The sequence below is a fragment of the Gavialis gangeticus genome, unplaced genomic scaffold (genome assembly GCF_001723915.1).
Source record: "Gavialis gangeticus isolate Ggan-Ray unplaced genomic scaffold, GavGan_comp1, whole genome shotgun sequence".
NCBI classification, from domain to species: domain Eukaryota; kingdom Metazoa; phylum Chordata; order Crocodylia; family Gavialidae; genus Gavialis; species Gavialis gangeticus.
This window is the reverse complement of record NW_017729000.1, coordinates 24,447,456-24,465,694: the sequence shown is the minus strand read 5'-3', so window position 1 is coordinate 24,465,694 and position 18,239 is coordinate 24,447,456. Positions and strand designations below refer to the sequence as shown.

The following is an 18,239-nucleotide window of genomic DNA, read 5'->3' as shown; positions in this document are numbered from 1 at the left end:
GTCAGTCAGGGTGGGAAGAAAGGAAAGCACCTCCCTGAAATGCACTGGTGGGGTGAACTTGCAGAGGGAAAAATAACCCATGCCCCAGGTTGGGATGTGGCTGGGACATGGGAACCAATGTGCATGATCTTCCTAAAATTGCTACAGAGGCTCTGGTTTTAGGAGGTGTTCAGGAGTCAGCTTTGTAGCTTACAGAAGAAAGGGTAAGTAATGTGCTGCAACACATGCACAAATACCCTGCAGAAGTCCCCCTCCTCACATTCTCTCTGAACAGCCTGCCTGTGACCATGTCCAGGGAGGAGAAGCAGAGACTAGGTGCTCTGCAAAGCACTACCTTCTCTTCTCCATGGCCTGCTGGAGGTCAGGGGATGGACCGTGGTCCCAGTGCAGTGCGCTCCCCCAGTATGCACACAGATGTAACAGCGCTGACAGCAGCCCCAAGGCTATGCTGAGGACACAGAATTTCCTTTTGAAGCAGTCATAGCACAGGGGCACCCATTGAGCTATGCCCTTGTCCTGTTGGAAAAGGATGCGTGTGAAGTTTTCAGGCAAGGCTCTAAACGGATCCAGCACTGAAGGACTTACCACCTTCCCCTGGGGGCAGAGGCAGCCGCTGGTGGGCACAGGGTGTTCTCTGCTCCGTGCCCTCAGACCCCTCGTGCAATGGGTGCCCCTGGAGAACGTCCATCTATGCCCAGCCCTGGTGCACGTACCCTGGTGGCCCACATTGCCACTCCTCTGCACACAGGAACGTGTGCACCTGGCAGGCAGCCCAGCTCGCCATGTGCTAGCTTCCCCAGAGCTAGTGCCACCTTCTGTCCTTAGTGCCTTTGCTCCTCCTTCAGCAGGAAGCTGAAGTGCCAGGGCAGTTGGTGGTGGCAGAGAGAGTTGGGTAGGGTGTGCATTCTGCACATTTGCTTTGCACAGTGACCTCAGCCTATTTCATGCACGGGGCAAGAGCAAAGGCTCTCAGCATTTATAATAAATAACTTGCCATCGATTTTTCCAACGCAGCTCCTTTCAATAGAAACGGCATGTTCAGAGCTGCTGGAGTGTGTTGTACCCCCCTGCTGCCCTTGCTCTCTGCTTGAGTACTGGCCCAGGGTCTGCCCCTCCTCCTCCCATGGGGTCTTTTCATCCTGATGCATTATTCAGCTTTGCTCTCCTTTGCTGTGCAAGGTTGGGGCCCCAGGGGGCTCTGTTATCAAGTAATAATAAAACTGCACCTTCTGGGCTTCATACACATTGGTCTGAGTTATTCTTCAAGCCCCATTTGCCCCTCTCCCAGAGCTAAATGGAGGTGAGAAGAAGAGAAGCCTGGAAGCTGCTGAGGGAGGGAGGGTCAGAGCTGGGATTAGAAAATGGAAGTTACCAGCTCCCAGGCTTGTCTGCAGGGCAAATCTTTCTTACCAGCCTTCCTGTTCACATTGAGAGTGTTTCCCCAAGCCCATCACCCCCATGTGCTACGTGTCACAGTCCCTAGCTCTCTGCTCTGTGACGATTTTCTCAGGGTGGAAGTGCTGATGCTGCCTTGAGGTCTGTGGGTTCCTAGTACTGGTCCCAGGGGAAGCAAGCAGCAGTGATGTGTCCAGTAAAGAATCGCACAGATCTCACCTTTGGGGCTTACAACAGGGTGGAAGATCTGACACTTCTCTCCTTCTGAGCCATGTGCCCTGGGTCTTTGGTTATGCAGAGTCTGTAATGGCTGAGTAACACTCTTTTCCCTGCCCATCCCTGCAATAATGGTTGAGCAGGTTGCCTCCACTGTCCCCAGCCCACCTCTAGTCCTGCCAGAGCAGGGAGAGAAAGACCCTGAAGGTGGAAATACTCATCTCCCACATCAATAAGGGCTCTTTGCAAAGACCCATTCACCCAGCAGGAAAATGTGACCAGCTCTGAAATGGAGGTGTTTAGCAGAGCCCAGTCACCCTAGATACCAGTTTGGCCCAAGAAGCGAAAACCAATCTAGAAGACAGAACAATTTGCTAGGGAGCGTTTTAGCGAATCTATGTGTAGTAATCCTAAAGGGAATCTGGCTGGGGCTCACCATGTAATTTGGGAAGCCGAGCTTCCCCAACAGCTGAAAGGGTCTGAATTAGGCATAGGATTAATTGTTGAGCTGTGGGATCTCCCAGCATCTCAGCCTCTGAATTCACCCACATCCATCCACAGCACAGTGTCCCTTGGCATCACCCAGTACTCCTAGCACAGGAGGTCACTGCAGCACCTTAGGATTCCCCTATGTGTCTCCCATTCAAATCCTGACCTTTCCTGTACCTGCATACTGAGATCGGCCAGACCAAGCTGCAGGCAGAAGGAGCACTGAAACTCTCTGTCTGGCTTGTTTTTTGTGCTGCTGCAGGGAGCAGAGAACAAGGGATGCCAGAGCCTCCTGTCCAACAGCCAACCTTCCCAGGTGACTGTCATGCCAACCTTTTTGCATCACAGGCACTGCAGGTCAGCAGACAGACAGTGCAGTTTTGCCATCTAGTGGCCAACCTGCGCATGTATAACAAAGCTTTGCACTGCATTCACTGCTGACATGGGACACAAAAATTCCAGCTTCCAGCTACTGAAAGCAAGAACCTCACAGCCCTTTTACATCAGAGCACCAGTGTTTCTTACCTTCTGTGATCAGAGGAGGTATAATGAGGTGCAAAGAGAACTTATGAAGGAGCAAAGCCAATAGGATGAATATTCCCTGCTGGACAGCAGCAATAGGATAGCATAGCCTCAGGAACCCTAGGGAGTCAATCCACTAGGAAGTTGATGATGATAAACTTCACTGGGAGTGTCTGTGCTGTGCTAGCAGTATGACAATTTACCTCCACCCCCGTATGCACACACTCCGACCCAGTGCTGGAGTCAAAAGCATGGCATGCCCCCTTTCTCCAGAGTACTACTAAGGCTTTGTTGTTCCAGAGCATGTTTTGTTCAGCATTACCAAGAGCACTTTAAAAACAACACTGCCTGAATGGATTTTACAGTAGTTTATTCCCCGTGGATCAAGTGAGTTTGTTCTGTGAGTATATTTATACAGATGACACATAAGATATCATTCCATGTTAAATATTAATAACAGTAATACCCTGCTCTTACACAGCACTCTTCATCCATAGATCCAAAAGTGCTTTACTAAGGAGGTCAGTAGCATTATCACAGTTTTAAAGATGGGGAAACTGAGACACAGATGGGGGATCTGTTATGCCCAAGGTCACAAGATGAGCTGGGAATAAATCCAAAATGTCTTTTGAGTCCCAGGCCAGTGCTCAGTCCATTAGGTCACACTGCTAATACTCTTTAGAAAGATTCAGGTGCTGCTATGTTGTCTATATAAAGTGCTAGTCAAAGGGGTTGGCTCTGGAGTCCTGGAGACTGAGCAAGGACTGCAAAGGCAGCTGCTGGGCAGATTTCCTCTGGCCCAGCTCCAGTCTCAGCTCTGTGTTCACCTCCATGGCTTGCTTGATCCTTGGTCTCTCTGTTGAGGTGGCCATAAGAGCAGGAGCTACAGCCAGTTGTGGCGATGCTTTGAGGAGGTGTGCTTCAGTCTCTTGGTCATGCTCTAACCTCACAGACACCACTCAGTGAGGACAAACAGATTTTCTTCCCATTCAGAGGTCTCCCTCTGTCAGGTAAGTCACCCTTGCTTGAAGCTCATCTGCCTTCTGGCTTGGTTCTGTCTCCTTTTCCTGTGTTACGCTTTTCTCCTTGTTATTCATTTCAGTAAGTCCCAGCATGACAGAAGTCCACACAACCCCTCTCCTACTGCTACCCTCCCCCCTCCCAAAGAATCATAGAAAATGAGGGTTGGGAGGGACCTCAGGAGGTCACATCTAGTCCAACCCCCTGCTCAAAGCAGGACCAGCCCCAACTAGATCAAGCTGGGCCTCAAAAACCTCCAAATATGGAGATGCCACCACCTCTCTGGGTAACCCGTTCCAGTGCTTCACCACCCTCCTAGTGAGAAAGTTTTTCCTAATATCCAATTTCTTAACATCCCTTCATGGCTTCTAAGAAAACATGAGGACACACGCAACAATGCAACATCACACACACCCACTCAGCCCCTCATAGGCAACAACATATAAGACATCCTCACACCCACCCATACACACTCACGCTCATGAAGTCACTGGGCAAAATGCTGTGGCAGCCGCTTTTGTCCTTCCCTTCCCCTAGGTGAATTTCAGCCCTGTGGGCCATTCCCTATCCCTGCCGTTTCACTCCCCGGGTCCCCTCCCTGCATGGCAAGCCTCGCTGGGGGGAGCCAGGTCAGCAGGGGGATGGACAGCTCAGTTCTGAATCTGAGCATCCCTACTGCCTTTATGTTTGCTGAGTTGGTGGAGACCAAGCAGGCAAGCTCCACCCCAGTGGCTCCCATGGAGGGACCATCACCAGGTAACTGGAAGGAACATAGCCCCTCTGTCCATTAACTTCCACCAGGCTCCAGTCCTTACTGCCTTTCTTATCGTGAGGTTCCAGCACTGCCACCGGCTGCCCTGCCTGAAGGCTGACCTCCTGGGGGCTCCTGGCTGCGAACGAGAAACCGGCGACCACCTGGACAGGACAAGAAGATACAGATAGAAAGCCCTCAGTGAAGAGAAGGCTCAAAGGGTGGAATGTGCCGTGCCTGAGGAGAAGGGGAGGATGACTGCTATGTAAGCCTGCAAGAACCTCACCCCTCTCGGCCAGATGATTTCAGGGAGATAAATGCTGTACCTGGGACATGAGCGTGTCTGTTGTGAGCCAAGAGCTCGGTGCTCAGTGCTGTACCCAGGATTTGCTCAGGCGTACTGTAACATTACAGACAGTATTTGTGGTCATACATGCAAAGGTTTAACCACATCTCACCCTTTTGAGCATTCTGTGCTCCCCATAGGGCCTTTCCTTTCTTTACACCAGGTGAGAGTGCTGCACGTAGAAGTATTTGTACATCAGTGGAGGAGATAAAAAGAGTCCTTTCTTCTGCAGCAGCAGGCAGTGACTACTGACACAAAGAGAATACCAACTAGCTGAGCCTTGAGCCAATCTGTTATCAGATCCCAGCTCCTCTGGAAGCTGTAATGCACAGGCACATATGCACAGGTACTGGTGTATAGTTGTACATGCTGTGTGTGCTTGCATGTGCACTTGGGCAGATACATGCACAGAAGCAGAGGCTATGAATCTATTAATGAATAAACAGGCTGCTGCTATGTCTCCAACACCCACCTGGGAAGCCGGTGTGACAATGGGAACCGGAGGCCTGGGAGCTTCGGAAAAGGTGTAAGAGTGTCGTCTTCTCTCAGCCCTGTCATCTGGGGTCAGCGTCTGCATCCTGGGCTTTTGGCTTTGGACCAGGTGATAGGGTTGGAGTTTTCCAGCAGGGACGTATCCTCGGGGACCTGCAGGGCACACAAACTACATCAGAAAGAAAATCACCATCGGTCCAGATCATAGGGGAAGCATAGGCTACTTGCTACTGATGAAACACTTCTCTTTTGTGAGTGTGGTTAGGGAAGCAAGAAAAGGGTAGCTGGCCGTGGCCTGGCATAACACAGCTCTGCCAATGCACCTCTGCCCTGACCTGCATCTTTGAGTCATTGCACCCAAGCTTAACTTGCTCCCTGGAAGACACCCAGGAAGCACCAGGAGGTCCAGAGATTCTGTTGACAGGTAGAACCCTTCTTCCCAGGTCATGGTGCATCACAAATGCTAGTGGGGAAAAGCTGAGCATCACATACAGGGTCATTTAATTGCAGACCTAGGACTGCTGGGAAAAACCAGGAGTGGATTTGAGTCTGGCAAAAACAGGGGAGAGTCACTGCTCATTCCTGTTTCATCCACAAAGTCCAGGAACAGAGAGATGCACCCATCTGCTCTCTTCCTCAGCACCTTGGGATCTGCCCAGTGAGCTTCAGCAGCAATGCTTTCAAGCAAACCACCCAGCATACACACACACCCCTCAGGCCAACTCCTCTTAACCTTAGGGTTGCTTATTATTATGAGGGAGCTCTCAGTTGACACAGAAGCAGAGTGATACACCAGAGTGGGATGCAGGGCAAGCACCCAGAGAAGAAGGGTTGCCCCACTAAGAAAAGAAATGCATCACAGACTCAGAGCAGCACCTGCTTCCCCATGGACAGAAGCTCTGTTGGGACATTTAATCCACCCATAACACTGAACATTGGTAGAACACAGGTCTCCTGTTTGTTGCTCAAAACTGACCTAGGGAGGGGAGGGGCTCTCAATGTCCCAGAGAAGAAGGAGGTCCCTGCAGTCCTCACATACCTCCAGCATCCACCAGCCATCTGTTAGTGTTGCCCTTAGTGTCCATGCCATGCAAGAGAGCCACAATCTGTCCCCTCTGCAAGGTCAGGTCCAGGTCTTTGCTGCCACTGATGTTGCTTATCACTTGGTAGAGCTTGTCTGGACTGTGTTTGCTCACAAGTGAAAGGACCCTCTGCTCCTCCTCAGGGCTCAGAGACTAATAGAGAATGAGATACAAGCAGAACTTAGTCAAAAATGCTTTCCTCAGCTTGAGATCACACCTCCCCGGGTATTTTTCCCCATCTGTGGTATTATTACATCACTGTGAGTGGTCAGGGTAGGAACTCCTGCGGGCTGCTGTTAAACTTCTGATCTGCCTCAGGGTACCAAGCCAGGTCTGCAGAGCCAGAGACACCAGGCTTTTTTTGGTGGAAGGTTTCTGATTCAACTTTGACTCCATTGTCAAGGAGTCAAAGCCACTATCACAGCTAATGCAAAGGAACTGCAACCAGCTGTCTCTGGCTTCACTTCCTTTCCAATAGGGGTGGTTCATGTGAACTTGTGAACCACTGAGTATCTACTCAGACATCCAATCTCATCAGCTACGTGATGAGGTGAAGGGGAAAGGGAGGCAGGGGGAGACCTTTTTCCAAGCTCCTACCTGTACCACAGGGCTTGGCATGACTGTCTCAAACTTCTGGCAGAAGGCATGAACCTGGGTGCCAGACTGGCATAATGTGTCTTCCACCATCTTCCAGAAAGTAGGGAGGGGAAGGTGGCTGTGTGGCAGCTGTGGAAAGAGACCCTGGGGTGAGAGAGAGCAGCAATGGGGAAAGAGCACACAGAAAGAAACACACCAAAAGAGTGTAAATGAAAGGAGGGAAGAAGGAAAGGGAGAAGGAAGGGCCTTAGAAGAACAGGCCCTGAAAGAACCTCTGTCCATCAACTGTATCTCTTCTCAGACTTTCAGTGTCTGAGAGCGTGGGATACTCTAGGGCCTTACAGGAGCACCTGTCCTGCCAGAGCTTTTTTGGAACGAATGACTTTCTGGTTTGCTCAGGTGAACTCATCAGGGTGGGAGCTGTCTTCTTGTTCGTTTTGCACAGCACCCACCAGCAGTGAGGACTTGTCCACCACTGACACCCCCAAGCCTCACTGCAGTAGAAATCATGCTTCTCCTGAGTGGCTCTGTGCAACTGCCCATGAGGTGGCAGGGTTACCCTGAGCAGTAATGAGGCCACCACTCTAGTCCTCCCAGGAAAGAGGGAAGACAAAACTGCGCAAATGAAGTGATCCTCTGTGCCTTGGGTTATAGAGACTGGGAGACAGGGAGGCAGCCCACTACCTAGAGAGAAACTAGCTGGTGCCTTGCATCATGCAAGCCTGGGTAAGGCAGCTGTACACTTATGGCCGTGAGAACATCATGCTTGCGTGCCAGCTCTACACAGCTGGAGAACGTCCATTACCTGGGCCAACTCCCTTGTAGTCTCTTCCAGCACCTGCTTGGCCAACTCCCTTTGAAGGGCTACAAGCGAGTGCAGTATCTGCCCCACCAACTGCATGGCCACCTGATTGAACCTGGGGAGCTCAGACATGAGCAGGGCATTGATGGCAAGGTACGTGTTCATAGCAGCTTCCTCATCATAGGTCACGCTGCCTGTCTCACTCTTCCGCTCCTGGATCTCCTCATAGTCAAGCAGCTTGTCTAGGCGCTTCTTGATCAGCTGTTGTGGTCCTCTCAGAGCATCTGTCAGGCTGCAGAGTGGTTGGTAGACCACCTGGTTCAGCCGTCTCCTCTGTGGGACAAGAACCCAAAGGCACTGCTGTGAAATCCTCAAGAGGCAACCCGGTGTACCAGCCTGAGCATCTAGAATAACCTGGGGGGACACCCTCTGCTTTTCAGGTCTGTCAAGTCTTACAGCAGCTGAGCTCCTTTCTCCTGCATAGGAGGCACCTGTGAGACAAGGGAAATCCCCAAGTCTGCCAAAGGCTGAGGCACAAAATGGGCAATGCTTTTGGGGAAACAAATCAGATAGTCAGGTTTTCCCACAATCTTACATTCTGATAGAGTCCTGCACTTCACTGCTCACCGTGAGCTGGTAAAAACAGCTCTATGTCACAACACCTGGGCAAATGAAACATACTCACAAATTCTGGGAAGATGGTGAGGTGCAGGTTTCCTGCAAGGCGGCGATATTGCTGGACAGCTCCCTCTTCAATTTCCAGCTCACATTCATGTGGTTTGGAAATGAGGAATGCCTAAAGTGGACAAGAAATGGAGCTGAGAAATTGTACGTGTGCGCCCAAGCCTGGGATATCCCTAGAGCCATATCAGCCTCTCCTGAGCAACCTGAAGGCCACCTGGTTTGAAGGACAAGGGCCACAGAGATGCTTGCAAAGGAGTCACTTCCAGGACAGAGGGACCCTTACAGCCACTTGCAAATCCCATCCATTTGGTATGGGTCCCCCAAACCTTCAGTCCTCTCTGGTTGTAAGCTAAAAGCTACAGCAGCTGTCCAACCCTCATAACAACTGCCCAGGGCACTCAGGCTAGTGTTCCCTAGGAAAACATATACCGATGTGCTGAACCCGGCAGCACCAAGTATTCCCACAATGTTGCCCTGGGGCATGACAGAAAGCTGATCTATGCTCAGGAGTCTTTCTCCCAAGTGCACAAAGCAGCGTGCAGAACCACCCCCCACCAAGACACACGAGTGTACAGTCCAGTGCTTGCCAGCAGCCTAGCCAGAACCAGAGCCTCCCTCCTACTTTGAGACCCTGCTGCCAAGTTTCTAGTGCTACAGCACCTTCCCCTTTCCCGGTGCAATGGGAGATGCTTTGACACTGTCTTGAGTGCTGTGTCTGGAGCTGTGGCAGTGTGGCGGTCGGAGTCTTTCCTCACTACAGAGTTGTCCTAGGATCCCTGCCAGGGCAGGGCACCTGTGACCAGTGGGAGGGGAGAGAAGCTGGACAGTTACTGGGAACAACTGAGCTCAAAATGGGTTTGCTTCAACCTTTCCCATGAAGGGCAGTGTCTTCCCCAGTGCTGCAGCCCTCCATCACATTTCAACGCCAGTCTGGCTCAGACTGAGCTGAGGACTACAGTATCGCATCTAAGCTCCTTCTCTGTGCTCCTGGCTTCACATCCCAGGGGATGAATCACACTCTTGTTGCTGTTGAAAAGGTCAGAGCCAGCAAGAACGAAGGTGGAAGGGGGAGGCATCTTTGGCCTCTGAACCATAGAGTAGTTCTATTGGAGACTTGTGTACTGCTTTTTGAGGCCTGGGGAAACTCCTATGCAAATGCTGCCGCCCTGCTGAGATGGTACAAACAGAGGTTTAGCTCTCTGCTGGTGGCCCAGGTACAGTACAGGGAGGTGTTCAGACCAAAGGGATCAAGGAGTGGCCAGCCTGCCAAATGGTGCATTGGAAGTCTGGGTCACTGCTGCCACAGGAATTGCACTGTCCCTTGCTTTCATTTACATGTACAAGAGGACTTTAATTGGGTGGAGGTGGGGAGACATGACCCTCTGCTCTTTCCTCAGATGATTCTACAGGTTCCTGGGAAACTGCATCTGATCCCTGCACTCATCTGCCTATGTCCCTGCCAGAGCTTAGGGCACTTACACACATGCATGGAGGCTGCATCGACATGCCATAAATCAAGCGCGCCAGAGCACACTACACTAACTGAGTCTGCTGGAGCACAGGAATTAATGTTTTCCAGCAGGCTCCAGCATCATGTGTATCAGTGTTCCCACACTGAAAAATGTTAAAGGAGTTTTAGTTCAAGGTGCCCTGCCACCATTTTTTCAGTGTGCGGATGCTGATACACATGATGCTCGGGTGCTTTTAATTAGTGCAGTTCACTAATCAAAGGACCCCCACCACCTTCCAGAGCACATCTGTAAATGCCCTTAGTGTCTTGGGTGCTCAGTCCATTACCTGGCTGCTGGTGAAGTCTCCCATATCTCTCTGGGGCCAATGCAGGGCTTTTGCCAATCTCAAGGGACGGGCCTTTACATCTCCCCAGGAAACTATGTCATGTCTCACTGACGAGGAGTGTTTCCAGATATTTAGGTTGTTTTCCTCTTATTAATTTCATCTCGTTCCTCCCAGTCCAGTAAAGAATTCCTTCCTTTCTGTGGGCTTTAAATCCTTCCAAGATCTACAAGGAACCGAAATGGCTGTGCCTACGCTGCCCCTGTGGGTTTCTAACCCTAGGCATTATGGTACATGTAGATTTTACCAATAAATTGTTCAAGTAAGAGGCCATGTTCTCCTTCAGCATGGTCACACCGGAGGCCAGGCACTGGAATTTTAATTCCAGATCATCATATTCTTTGTCTTCTGTCTGCAAGTCAACAGGAGAAAGTTACATTAGGGGCCCTTGGAGGGGAGATTAGTCTACTGAGTAATCTGAGCAGGTTTGGGGGATGGACTGCATGGGAGGGACTGAATTCCAACACAAAATGGAGTGAACGCCTGCCTGATGCTAGTGGGAAGTTCTTGGAGATGGACATCCTGGTCCTATTGTAATCCATGGGACTTCAAAAGGTCCACAGTTTCACCCTGAGTATACAGGGATGGTGACAGTAGGATAGAGCTGGAGCATGGGAGGGCCTTCCACAGCCTTGGAAGAATGTATCAGTAGCTGCCTACTAGAAGAATCATGTCCTCAGAGATTGAAGGTGTTGGCTCTACCATGCTCCATGTCTTCACTGACCAATGGATCACAGAAGTGAATTTAATACTCAGCTCAGATCACCAGGCATTCCTCTGATTGGGGGCCAATGACCACAGGGAGCCACACAGAGGCTGTGTCATGGCTCATATGATAATATAGAGCACATGTCATGGAACCACAGAAATACAGAGCTAGAAGAGCCCTCAGGAAATCACCTAGTCCAACCCCTTGCTCAAGGCAGGAGCCTCTATTTCTAAACTGTCCCAGATGAATGTTTGCCTAACCTCTCCTCAGACACTTCCCATGATAGAGCTTTCACAGCCCCTCTAGGCAGTCTGTTTCACTGCTTTGCCACCCTCAAAGTTAGAAAATCCTTCCAAATATCCAACCTAAATTTCTTTTGTTGCAAGCTAAGCGAATTACTTCAGGCCCTGTCTCCTGGGGACATGGAGGACAGTTGATCACCACCCTCTTTAAACAACTCTTTTTGTGTTTTGCCTAGAAATGTAAGGTTTGAAAAGACCTCAAAAGTCATCCAGTCCAACCCCCTGCTTCAGTGACAATACCTTCCCAAACTAATACTCAGGATATGTCAGTATTGATCATATGATCTCAGCATGGGTCACTGTGACAAGGCGCTTAGCATGCCTGTCACTTTAAGAGAAGGCAGGCAGTGGGAGAAGCTGCCTGCAGGTATGGCAGGGGTCAGTTAGAGTCACCTGACCAGAAAGGGGTGGAGCTTGAAGCATATAAACCCAGGACCTAAACTGGTCCAGCAGTCCAGCCCTGAGAGCCACAGGAAGAGGAGCTCCTGGCAGCAGAGCACCAGGGTAACCTCTGAGCTGGGGAAAACAACACAGGCGGTTTGTAGAAGGGACTAAGGGGAGGCAAGGAAGTCCCAGCTGGCCCAGAAAGGAGAGAGGGGCCAGAGAGTCTGGGGATTTATAGCCCAGGAGGGGGCAAGTGTTAGCAGAGTCAGGGAGCCTGAAGGTCTCACTGGCCCAGGAGTGGAGCCAAGGCCCAGAGATGGGCCAAAAGCTCAGAAGGGCTGATGAGGCCAGGGGACCCCAGCAGTCTCAGCTAGCCTAGGAGCAGGCCCAGGGCCACAGAGAAGGGATAAAGACTGGGGGTCACAGCTGGACACCAAGGGGGACCAGTGAACTTATAGCTCATGAGAGGTGAGGACTGGAAGACCATAGGCCAGGAGGGGCATGTGTCAGCAGGAATGAGTATCATCTGTGAGGCATGGGTGTGGTGTAAGAGGTGGTTGGAGCCACCTAATAAGCACCTAGGGCAATGGGTGCCTTGAGGCACATACAGGCTGGGAGGGCCCAACTATGGACAGACTGGGTTTAGGCTAGTGGGGTCCAGGGTGAAGGAAGGATGAGGACTGGTTCTAGGAGTAACAGGCAGCTTCCCCTTCATAATCTAACTATTCCATCAAGGTGTGGCAGGGAAGAGCAAAGGGGAGGGCACCTAGAATCAGGCTGAGGCAGTGGCCATTTGACCATCAGGGGTCACCCCTGAGTCCTGGCCCTGCTACAATCACCCAGGTTTTGCACATGCTACTTACAAATATATCTTGTGGTCAATGTTAAGCCTTGTAGGCTACAGAAATTTCAGATGTGGAAAAGATGCTTTCAGAAAGTGGTCCCCAAGTCTGCTGCTGCGGGGATCTGAAATCACCTACACAGACATGCAGTCCTGTTCCTGGCAGCTGGTCCTGAGTGGGGCCTCACCTTAGGCACAATGCCAGCTTCATGCATGAAGAGCCGGCTCAGACGCATGGTCTTCTTGGCGATGGAGTGCGTGTTGAGCCGAGCGAAGCGCTCCCGTAGCGTCAGCTGCTCAGCCTTGTTGTATTTGAAAGCTGCCTCCGGTGAACAGGACAGAAGGGAGGGATATAAACAGGTCAAGAAGTCTCTGCTTTCCCCAAGGCTCCACAGCTCCTCTAGTCCTTGGTGGGGGGGGTGGCAAATGTGGCGCTGCTACCTCATATGCATGGAGGAACACAGCTGAAGATGCTGGTCACCTAATTTCTCACTCCACTGTGCATCTGCCTGAGTCTCCTTTCCTCCTGTGCTTAATCACCTGCACTATTTTGGTCTCATTTTAATTACACCATGAGGTCTGTTCCCACGTGCTTATGCACTGCCTAGATCCATGGGACCCTGATTCTTCAAGAGGTTCCTCAGTGCTACTGTGAGATAAATAATGCTAAAGAAGACTTGGAATAGTAATAAGCAATGTAAAAATAAAACCACTGCTGGAAGCATGGAAGCACTTCAGGGCCTTACCCTCATCTGCCTCATTAGCAGAAAGGGTGAGAAAACTTAAGCCGTTAATAGAGTAGCAAAGGCAGGCATAAAAGGCCAATGGTTTAAAAGCTGCCTCTTGACCAAATCTAGAACTGATACTGATGGGAGAGGGCTAGGCACTGCTGAAACACATGAAGGTTAATTTCTTAGCTGAAAAAAAGTTATTTTAAAATGGGATTTTTGAAAGCCTGATTTATTTTGTCTCATTGAAAATCACCAGTTCCTTTTGCCTGTGTCACCTCTAAGCTCTGAGAATGAAACACGCCCATTGGTTTTACTTTCTGATTCTCACCCACCAGCACTATGCTGCAGAACTTGCTTTCAATTAGTAGTAGTAATAGTAATAGTGCAACAGCAGTGCCTACAAGCTCTAGTTGAGATCAAGGCCCCATTGGGCTGGGCACTATGTGGCTGTATTGTAAGAGTGAGGACTCCTGCACTCTCACTAGACAAACAAGATGAAGGTTGAAAGGAAGGATTAGTTCACTTTGAATTAAAGCCAAACTCAAAAATGGTTTCTGCGGGGCTTATAAGAGAGCAAATGGAAGTGATTCTACTTATCTCAGGCTTTAAGACCCACAGTCACCCTGGGTATGCCTCCATTTCACCGATTCTCACTCACCTACTTCTTTGCGCCTTTTGTACTCATTGATGTTGGCGCTGACCTCCAGCATGGCATTGGTTGCGCTCTGCAGGGCAGGGTAGGCGCCATCACTGGGTGATGTGTTCTCCAGGATCTTCTGCAGCAACAGCGCATACTTGGTGACCCGCTGGACTGGCATTACCAGGAAGAAGCTCAGGTCTGAAGCACCAGTGTGAGGTCTGCAAATGAGGTGAATAGTGTGTTAAGCTGTGGGAGGGCTCCGAGCCTTTCTGCCTTTCCACTACTGAGTGAGAGAGCTCTAACATGCAGAGTCATGAAGGGGGTCTGGCAGGCAAAGTGGCCTCAGACTCAGGATTAAATGAAGAAATCCCCCCTCCAAATCAATATGGAATGTGGATTATGTCCCCCATCCCACTCCATCCTGAATGATCCCCTTGCAGGGAGGTCACGTTCCTCCACAGACATCATAAGCAGGCTGCCCTTGTTCCCCATTCCTTTGCAAATCCACAGCCAGATCCGCAGCTGCTGTAAATTGGCACCTCTTCCTCTCTCTAGCTCCCTGACAACAGTGGGGCTTTGTAGCTTTCCTCCTGTTTGGGGGAGGTTGTTTTCCCGTGCTGGGGATTTCTCAGCTATGAAGCCCTGACTTCAGCTTTCCACGGGGCTGCAGGCAGAGGACGTCAGCTGTCACCCTATGCTAAGACACTGAGATGACTCTCTGCCAGCTGCAGAGAGCAAGCAACCCAAAGGATACTGCCAGTCACAGCCTGACATCCTCGCCTCATTGAACAGTGCCACACTTGTTTAACTCATAGGCCCCAGGATTGATTCTTGTCTTGGGACAGAGAGACCGGCAGTCTGAGTAGTTGCTGTTAGCAGCATGAAGGCTGTAGCAGGTTGACAGTGTCCAGGTTCCCCCTGCAGCATGGTGGGCACTCTTCATTTAGGACATACCTTACCCGTTGCACTCCAAGAGGCATAAAAACCCACACAGCTCCTCCTCATCCACCACTGCACTCCTAAGCATCAGGACCCTTTGATGACCTAGCTAATAGGAGCTGGCAGGTCCACAGCAATCCACTTCTGCCCCCAGAGCATACAGGGGCGGGAAGGTATCTTCCCATTGATTCTGCCTGTGAGTGATGCTTTCCTGTTGGCTGGCCAGAAGCAGGGAGCAGGTGTGGGCTGTGGATGCTGTCAGCCATCAGCCCTTACAATGCTCCAAGTCTAGACAGTTGAGTTGAGGATCTAACACAAGGACAAAGCTCCAGTCCAGAGCAAGTGCAGCATGATGCAAGGGCATGTGTTTCTGACCCTTCCTTCCTGGCAAATTAACACCCTGCATCCTGCACACATGCTGGAGGGAAGAGGGATAGCCCCTAAAAGCCCATGCACCCCCCCGCCAAGGACTCCTTCTCCCTCTTTTATCCTAGGGTCCCTTGCTGTCCAGCAGGGGTAAGGTATGTCACCCCCTGGAGCCTGTCACTGCTGCTCCCTACTCAGCCACGGGCCTCAACAGCTGCCTGAGGTGGCCACAAGCCATCTCCCCCTTGGCCTAAGATGGCCACGAGCCATCTCCACCCCTTATCTCAGCTCGCCCACTGAAGCAGAATGTCTGATTCGATCTCACTCAGCGAGGTCTTCTGCAGGTGCTGGGAATACCCCATAAATCACTAACCAGTCCCTACTGTGCCCCCTACTGAGCCTCACAGCAACTAGCATCCAGGATTCTGGGACTCGGAGCAGGACATCAACGGGCTAAATGAGGTCATGGCATGAAGGTGGTTGCTAACCCTCATTTCATGATATACGATCCAGCTGGTTGAAGGCATCCCCCACTTCCAGCTGCTTCTTCAGGGACCATCTATTAAGAGGACAGGGATGTCCAGCTGGCTGCATGAAAGCAGTGTGCTTCCATGTTCAGTCCATCATGGACCACCAGTGCACAGCACTGAGCCTTCTCAGGAACAACTACTTACACCATTGTATTCAGGGTGTCTAGGATCTCCTGCTGCAACCGTGGGTCTTTCCTGTAACTTTCCACAAGCAACAGGGCCTGCTCGTAGCTGGCACAGTAGACCTTATAGACGCTCTCCAGCTTTTCCTTGAACTCCTGAAACACGGCACCTGGTGCAGAGAGAGAGAGGGAGAGTAGTGGTAGAAAGCCAGTCCCTCTCATGAGGGATGGATTCTCCCAGCATACATGGTGCCATGTAATAATCAGCCTCCTTGTGGGCAGAGTCAAAGAGTAGGGAAAGACTGAGTGGACCTGGTGACCAAGGTAATCTCTCAGCTGAAGTTTAGGCCCACCAGCCAGGGACAGTACAGAGAAAGCACACAGTGCCTTTGAACTTGGAGTGGGCTGGAGGTCTCCTCATTCTCTAAAAGAGTAATGGAGGGAGTTCAGAAAGCCTTCCCCTCCTCCCCCAACCAGCTGGAAATTTGGTTGTGGGGACCTGAGCAAACGACAAAATGGCACTAGGCCTGCCACTTGCCAAGTATGACCCAACAACACACATCACTGCCCCTCAGGCCCTTTCTGACTGGGCGATGTCACTTCTTACTCTGTTTTTTCCTCATTTCCATGGCTAGGGCAGCGCTGATCTCCTATGTGATGTGGTTTGTGCCCTGCAGAGCTAGTGTCTCCACAATTTCATGGAGTTAATTGAATAGATGGTAGTGTTTAATACACAGGACCCAGCAATCCCTTCCCATCTGGCTCTGGATTTTACGGGGGAAGCAGGTGGACTCTGGTGAGTGGCATGGAGCTTGCTCCAGAGGGACACGCTATTGGTGGAGGCTGCCAGAATCACATTAGCTCTGCCACACTTAATACTGAGGAGCAAGAGTGCTGAGAAAAGTGTGTGTGTGTGTGTGTAAGGTGGGGGGGGGCAGGAGATGGACTGTGGCTGCTCAGATGAAGCCAGCCCTCTTCCCCCTGCTGCTGCTGTTGGGACCTGGGGTGTCTGTTTAGTCTCAGGATGGCACATGGGATGTCACTGCCACCTTCACACTTACTGATCTGGTTCAGCTGCTCAGTGTGGCTGCCTGCAGCCTCTAGCCTTTTCAGGAAACATCTGGAGACATGCAGGACATCATCAATGTTTGAGAAAAGCCCTTCCAGGTCTAGATCAGGCAGCTGAAAGGAAAATGAGTCATCAGCATGAACTCAGCTCCAGACTACGCTCCCTTTTTAGGAATGACAGGCAGGTGGGGTGAATGCCCTTCAGGATAGCCTCTCAGGACTGGCTGGATGGAAAACGGTGATTTGGCATCCCAGAGTATCAAAACTGAGCCCTCTTCTCCTAAGGAATAAAAATGGGGCCTTGCAACAACCAGAGAACTTCAGTCCACAAGCTCCACCTGCTGTGGGGCAGAGACTTGAAATGGAGCCTCCCACATCCCATGATATGACGCTGTGCCAGGTTGTTGAGAATCCTTCCCTCTCTCATTGTTCTGCTGCAGGAACAAAGTTGCCATCAAAGCCAAGGCAAGTGACCTGGAGAAGGATGCCTTGAATTCAAATGCCTGCGTAAGTCCATCCCAACCATGCAGTTGGTCCAATGAAAAACGTTGCCCACAAAAATCTTTGCCTCTCAGATCAAAGCCAATACATTTTTACACAACTGCTTGGTTCAGACAAAATAGCAGGTTTTGTTAAAAATATTCTAGACTGAGCACACTGTCTCCATGGCTTTCCCTTACCTATACCCAAGCACCACAGCTGCAGAGCCAGGAATCAAAGCCACACATGCTCGTTCACAGTTTGCACAGAGATGTGTGTTGTGTGCACATCACTGAATGTCTGTGCTCATGAGAGCAGCCAGGGGTAACTTTAGGGGATAGTTTGGGGAGATTTGTCCCTTGGTGTTGTAGCATAATTTAATGGGGCAAAACTTCACTGGGATGACTGTCATTCTTCATGTATCATGCTTGGAAGGGTTTTAGGCCAACCAAGGGCACACGTTTAGGAAGGGGGTGGGTTCCTTTGGGCTTGGACATCAATCTTCCAGAACTGGTTAGGGACATGTCTGCTTTGTCTGCTGTGGAAGAGGCTGCTTAAAGGGCCTTTGTGTGTGTTATGTCAAGGTTTTCAACTTTTTTTTAACAAGCATACCCCTTCATAGGCAGTGGAAGGTGGAGGGGGACTAACGGGGCTTAGCCCCGCATAATGTGGGGCAGAGGTAGGGCCGCAAGGCAGCCTGGCTGTGGGCTTCTGGCAGCTGCAGCAGAGGTGGGGAGGAGAGTGAGTACAGCAATGAGGGAGGGAGTGGGAGTGGGGCTGGGGGAGGGGCAGGCATTGCCCAGCCAGGGTGGGGCAGAACACGGGACTGAGCCATGAGCAGCTCGTCTGGGGGGTGCAGCTCCTGCTGCTATGCGAA

The 18,239-nt window shown here is 50.9% G+C and overlaps 1 protein-coding gene across 4 annotated transcripts in view; it reads right to left on the bottom strand.

The window, feature by feature from the left end:
- Positions 1-3,915: 3,915 nt before the first annotated feature.
- ARHGEF37 (Rho guanine nucleotide exchange factor 37) overlaps positions 3,916-18,239 on the bottom strand; it is a 19,642-nt gene continuing 5,318 nt past the window's right edge. For all 4 annotated transcript variants that reach the window (XM_019506447.1, XM_019506444.1, XM_019506445.1 and 1 more), the window contains 11 exons: positions 16,876-16,996; positions 15,837-15,984; positions 13,876-14,075; positions 12,675-12,805; positions 10,498-10,602; positions 8,398-8,508; positions 7,716-8,045; positions 6,911-7,039; positions 6,271-6,466; positions 5,212-5,384; positions 3,916-4,557 (listed from right to left, as the gene is read on the bottom strand). In XM_019506447.1, the coding sequence (XP_019361992.1) occupies positions 4,324-4,557; positions 5,212-5,384; positions 6,271-6,466; positions 6,911-7,039; positions 7,716-8,045; positions 8,398-8,508; positions 10,498-10,602; positions 12,675-12,805; positions 13,876-14,075; positions 15,837-15,984; positions 16,876-16,996 (1,878 nt within the window). In that variant the 3' untranslated portion in view covers positions 3,916-4,323. The remainder of the gene's footprint in view (positions 4,558-5,211; positions 5,385-6,270; positions 6,467-6,910; positions 7,040-7,715; positions 8,046-8,397; positions 8,509-10,497; positions 10,603-12,674; positions 12,806-13,875; positions 14,076-15,836; positions 15,985-16,875; positions 16,997-18,239) is intronic.